Here is a 6,000-nt window from a genome sequence, read left to right on the forward strand (position 1 = left end):
CTTGGTCATTAGGCTAAAGCTGAGGAAAATCTGAATGGGATACTAATAGATGTTAGTGCTGAAAAAGACATTAGATCAAACCTATGTCCACCATCCTATATATCTAGCTTGCCTTGACAAAATCCTATCCAATAACTGTAACTCAGGAACACGGAATTTTCTGGGACTCAGGAACATGGAGTCCTAGAAGCAGAAACTTCAAGCTGTACTGCCTACAGGTGTCCAACACTTGCTTTTAGTTCTTACCACATGAATATTCCCTGGGATTTTGAATTTTCCCTTCTGAACATAAAAGGAAAAATGAACAGAATGCCTTTTACCAAGAATAGTCTCCTGAATTATATTTTTTATTTCTGGCCTAAAGATTATGCAAATCAGAATCCTACCAGAAAATAAACAAGAGTGCTCTCTGTCCCAGCCTCAGTACTTGAGTATTTCTCTGCACCTTGTAACAGTTCCAACCATCGTTATGAGGGAAATAGAAGAATCTAGACTTTCTCAAGCACCAGAGTGCATCTACCAGACTTTTCTCATGTATCAGCTTCTTATAGCTAATTTTACAAACCACTTTCCACTTGTTAATTATGGGAAAAACAACTTCCTAGTGGAGACTTGGTCCACTCAAAAAGCAAAAGCAACAAGAAAAGTAACATAAAGACATTGTTGGATGTGCCGAAATCAGGCACTGGATCATCTCACCAGCAAAGGGCCATGTTCTGATTCCCTTTTCCAGTTACACAGTGAAGAAGGAAGAACAGAGATGACTGTATAGCAATAACAGATTAAAAAATTGTCTAAGTGTCTCTAACAAGCCAACTGATCAACCAAATCTCAAATATGACAGACCTGTTGAGCACTCTTGTTGCAACAAATGTATTTTTGTATGAAGTTAACAAATCTTTGCTCTCTTATGTTTACTTTTGCTTTAAACAAGTCCATAAATGAAGTGATGAATTCATGATTTTCAGAAGAATAGGTTAAATGAGAGAAGTAACAGAATGAGTTAGGAAATTCTTTCTTCAAAGAGCTCAGTACTGATAGTGATTCTTGTCCTGCCTAAAGTGAGATGCTGTGGGGAGGCTTGCTGGTCTCCTGGCAGCCTTGATCGACTTGGTCCACTGGCACCATTGGTCCGTGAGGTAGTACCTGCTAAGGGATGGGACATTGAAGGGGAAGAGTCACATCACCAGAACTTCTTGGCCTATTGATATATTAGGCCATCACTGATGAAGCATGGAGATAATGAACTTCCAGATACTTCTCATGTGTTGTCCTCTCCTTGCGCCAGCCGTGGGTTGACATCAGAAGACGATAGTAATTATAACTCACTCTGCAGTTAGGAGAGTTGTGGATCAATGTTTTAGCTGACATTTCTCCTACAGCGTGCAGCTGAAATAAATCCCGTAGTCAGTAACACCAGGAAAAGAGTTTCTTCTTCCACACGTTTAGGGCATCTTTGATTTCCTTGTTCCGCAAGCTATAGATCAATGGATTTAGCATGGGGATTATAACAGTGTACAAGACAGACGCCAGTTTGTTCTGGCTCGAGGAGCCGCCAGAATCCGGGTACATGTAAACAAAGATGCCCGAGCCGAAGAAGAGGACCACTGCTGTCATGTGGGAGGCACAAGTGCTGAAGGCTTTGGACCGGCCTTCAGCTGAAGTGATCTTCACAATGGTGGCGACAATGTAGCCATAGGATATCATGATAACCAAGACAGACATGAGCCCAAAGATGACTGTGAGCACAGATGTCATGACTTGAAAGAACAAGGTGTCCGAGCAGGATAAGGCTAGCAGTTGGGGCAGGTCGCAGAAGAAATGGTTGATGATGTTTGGTCCACAGAAGTGGAGCTGAAGTAAGGCACACAACTGAACGAATGAGCCAAGGAATCCAGTTATACAAGATCCTGCCACCATCTGCACGCAGAGAGAAGGGGACATGGTTGCTGTGTAGAGCAGAGGGCTGCAGATGGCGACGTAGCGATCATAAGCCATGGCTGCCAGCAGACAGCACTCAGTCAGACCCAGGCTAGAGAACAAGAGGTACTGCACGGCGCACCCCAGAAAGGAGATGAGCTTATGCTTCCTGAAGAAGTCTGAGAGCATTCTAGGAGCTATGGTGGAAACATAGCAAGTGTCCAGCAAGGACAGGTTACTGAGGAAAAAGTACATAGGCGTGTGCAAACGGGAGTCCATCCTGATGAGGACGATGAGCCCCAGGTTCCAAGACACTGTCGCCAGGTAGATCCCTAGGAATATTGAAAAGAGGACAGCAGTGAGCTGTGGAAACTCAGAGAACCCCAAGAGAATGAACTCTGTGATTGTTGTACTGTTCCTTCCTCCAGCCATCGCCCTTGTGGGGGGGGGGGGGGCGGTTCCTCAGATCTGTAGGAAAAGGATAAATCTTTAAGTCAATTGTTACCCCAGTGTCCATGGGAAGAAACTGCCTTCAACCCACACCGAACACAGAATCGAGGGAAATAGTGAACAATTTTAAAAGCAATAACCCTGGTTAACTTTGCCCCTAACTGATCGTTCTGTGTGCCAGAGTTCCCACGTGTACAAGAGGGCAGCCCAGGGAGCTCAGCCTGGCGCTGTGATGGCCCAGCAGGGCGGGGTAGCAGATGGCTGGGGAGACTCAGGAGGAAGGGATGTATGGACACAGACGGCTGAGACCTGCTGTGCAGCAGAAATGAAAACCGCATCGTGGAGCAGCTATGCTCCAATTAACTTTTTTAAATTTAAAAAGAGTATGTTGCACTTTTCAATATTAACCCACCTACCTATCACAAAGACAAAAGAACCTATAGTAACGTTTGGAAAGCCCTTCTTAAAAGATGGGTGATTTGGTGGCTCAGACAGTAAAGCGTCTGCCTGCAATGCAGGAGACCTGGGTTTGATCCCTGGATGGGAAAGATCCCCTGGAGAAGGAAATGGCAACCCACTCCAGTATTCTTGCCTGGAAAATTCCATAGACAGAGGAGCCTTGTAGACTATAGTCCATGGGGTCGCAAAGAGTCGGACACGACTGAGTGACTTCACTTCTTCTTAAAAGATACTTGGGAAATTTTAGGATATTATTAATGAGATTATAACTCCTGTATTTAGTTTAGTGACTAAAAACACGGTCTTAGATACTACATAGGTGTTCTGGAGTGTGACTCTGCCAACTGTGAGCTTTATGACTCCAAACAGATTGGTCTCCTTCTACTTAATTGACTTCTTCAGAAAGCTAGAAAAATAATTATATAACTTATAATGTAATAACTTTATAATAATGTAACTTTATATAATGTAATAACTTATTTATTATAAAAATAATAAATAACTTATAAGATTTGTTTGAAGTTAAATTAGGTCTGTTTACATACGGTAACTGCTGAAGATAAAGTAGTGTACAAAGCAGAGTCAATACATAATATCTTCTTAATATCATTTTGAAGTATCCATTTGGTTTGTGAGAAAGTTTTTTCAGTATTTATTTTTATTAATTTGGCTGTACCGGGTCTGAGTTGCAGTACGTGGGCTCTAGTCCCCTGACCAGGGGTCAAACCCAGGCCCCCTGTGTTGGGAGCGTGGCGTCTTAGCCACTGGACCGCCAATGAAGTCCCTGGGAGAAACTTTTAAAGTGCAAATTTTAAAAGGCTGGTCACACAGATAAGACTCAGACTACAGTGTGGTTAATTTGAAATCAGTAATAAAATTATGATAAATAACATAATTGGAAATTAATTACATATTTGTAAACTATTCAGGAGTCAAACAATAAATTGTAATAAAAAAAAAGGCAGGGCAGGGACTGACATGCACAGGCTTCTCTCTAGTCTTTCTGCAGCTCAGTCTTCCCAGACTGAAAATAATTCCTCTAAAGCAGAGCTTCAGCTGTGGCTGTCCATTAGAACCATCTGGCACACTTTCTAAAGCCCCATTGATCAAACCGATTAATTCAGCATCTCGGGGGCTGGAAGCCAAATATCAGTATTTGCTAAAACTCTACAAAAGATTTCAATGTGTAGTCACACTTCAGTGTGCATAAGACAGTGAACTGTTGGGGTTTTGTTTTTTTTTTTTCAAACTTTAAGCTTTTTACTTTGTATTAAGATATAGTGGATTAACAATGTCATGGAACTTTCAGGTGATCAGCAAAGGGACTCAGCCATGCATATACATGCATCCATTCTCCCCCAAGCCCATCCAGGATGGCACGTAACACTGCGCAGAGTTCCCTGAGCTGTACAGTAGGTCCTTGTTGGGTATCCACTTTAAATGTAAGAATTTAGCTCTATCTTAGGAAAGCAAAACCATAATCCTATTTTTTGTAGAACCTCCAGCGGCTCAGATACTCGAGGGCACACATTTGTTGAAGGAATCCCATGGCTTTTGTAAGAACCTGATGCTTCCAAATAATATGTTATCATTATGTCCATTGGTGCATAAATCTTCAAATGATGTAAAACCATGATAGATTTTCTTTAACATTGGAAAGCATCACACTTGTGGGACAAATAAGGATTTTAAAAGGCTCCTTTATTCACTGAAATATCATCAGTCCATTATAAGGGGAAATTATATATGTAGGGAAAATGTCTATTATAGAATGAGAAGCAGAATTTGATTTTGTCTAAGATGATAGATGGAGTTAAGGTGGGAAAAATACCCAGAGTGTTTATGTGGGCAGCTACTACTTGTCCTTTTGACCTTTGCTAAACCAGCCTTGGGAACCAGGGGATTCAGAAATCTTGAGACTAGCATAAGCTCTTGGAATCTGAGGGTGTTGTTCTCAAGGAGGTTGATTTATGATGGGACTCTCGAGCTTCCCTGGTGGCTCAGAGGGTAAAGCATCTGCCTGCCATGCAGGAGACCCGGGTTCGATCCCTGGGTCAGGAAGATGCCCTGGAGAAGGGAACGGCGACCTCCTCCCACCTCCTCCCACGGACTGAAGAGCCTGGTGGGCTACAGTCCAGGGGGTTGCAAAGAGTCGGGCATGGGATGGGCCTAAGGTAGCCTTTCTTAAGGTAGCAAAGAAAGTGTGTCCTGTCTTTCATAGCTATTTTCTCTTTATTATTCCTTGCACTCAGGGAAGGGAAAGAGAAGGAAGAAAGGGAGGAAGGGAGGGAAGAAGGGCAGAGGAAGGGAGGAAAGGGCAGAGGAAGAAAGAGGAGAGAAGCCCGTACTGAGAAAATTCAAAGAACAAACTGACCCACTTACATGAAGACTCACAATGAGGTATATTTAGCTCACTGAGTCCTCATATTTGAGGTAGAGGGTATATTGTACCCTTTAAGCCTGCTGCTGCTGCTGCTAAGTCACTTCAGTCATGTCTGACTCTGTGTGACCCCATAGATGACAGCCCACCAGGCTCCCCCATCCTTCAGATTCTCTAGGCAAGAATACTGGAGTGGGTTGCCATTTCCTTCTCCGATGCATGAAAGTGAAGAGTGAAAGTGAAGTCGCTCAGTTGTGTCTGACTCTTAGTGACTCTAAATGAAGTTAGAAACAAGAGCCTTCAAACTGTGAAATAAATGTTGATTCTTACTGAAATCCTTAGGCAATGTCAAATGAGGTATGCTCATTTTAATTATGAGAAGAGTCCAGATATTGACAGACTTAGAAAATCAACGATAGCTTTTAGAATGGTAGTGTTAGTGCTGGTCGCTCAGTTGTGTCTGACTCTGCAATCCCATGGTCTTTAGCCCGCTGAGCTCCTCCGTCCATGGAATCCTCCAGGCAAGAGTACTGGAGTGGGTTGTCATTCCCCTCTCCAAGGGATCTTCCTGACCCAGGGACTGAACCTGGGTCTCCTGCACTGCAGGATTCTTTGCCTTCTGAGCCACAGTATCATAAATATCTACCTTTTTGTCTCTGTCTTCATTAATGATAATGATAGTAGATACTTACTGAACACTTACTGTCCCAGTCATTCTTTTAAGACACATATTAACCCATTTAATCCTCACTACAACTCTGTTTTAACATGAGACACACAAAGTTAGGAAT

The 6,000-nt window shown here is 42.8% G+C and overlaps 1 protein-coding gene across 1 annotated transcript; it reads right to left on the minus strand.

Annotated features, from left to right (window-relative positions):
- Positions 1–1,407: 1,407 nt before the first annotated feature.
- Positions 1,408–2,352, minus strand: LOC101110869 (olfactory receptor 5AN6-like). The gene has a single exon (XM_027979088.1). It carries the CDS (start codon positions 2,350–2,352, stop codon positions 1,408–1,410), a length of 945 nt encoding a protein of 314 aa, XP_027834889.1.
- Positions 2,353–6,000: the final 3,648 nt, after the last annotated feature.

The sequence above is a fragment of the Ovis aries genome, chromosome 15 (genome assembly GCF_016772045.2).
Source record: "Ovis aries strain OAR_USU_Benz2616 breed Rambouillet chromosome 15, ARS-UI_Ramb_v3.0, whole genome shotgun sequence".
Taxonomy (NCBI): Eukaryota; Metazoa; Chordata; class Mammalia; order Artiodactyla; family Bovidae; genus Ovis; species Ovis aries.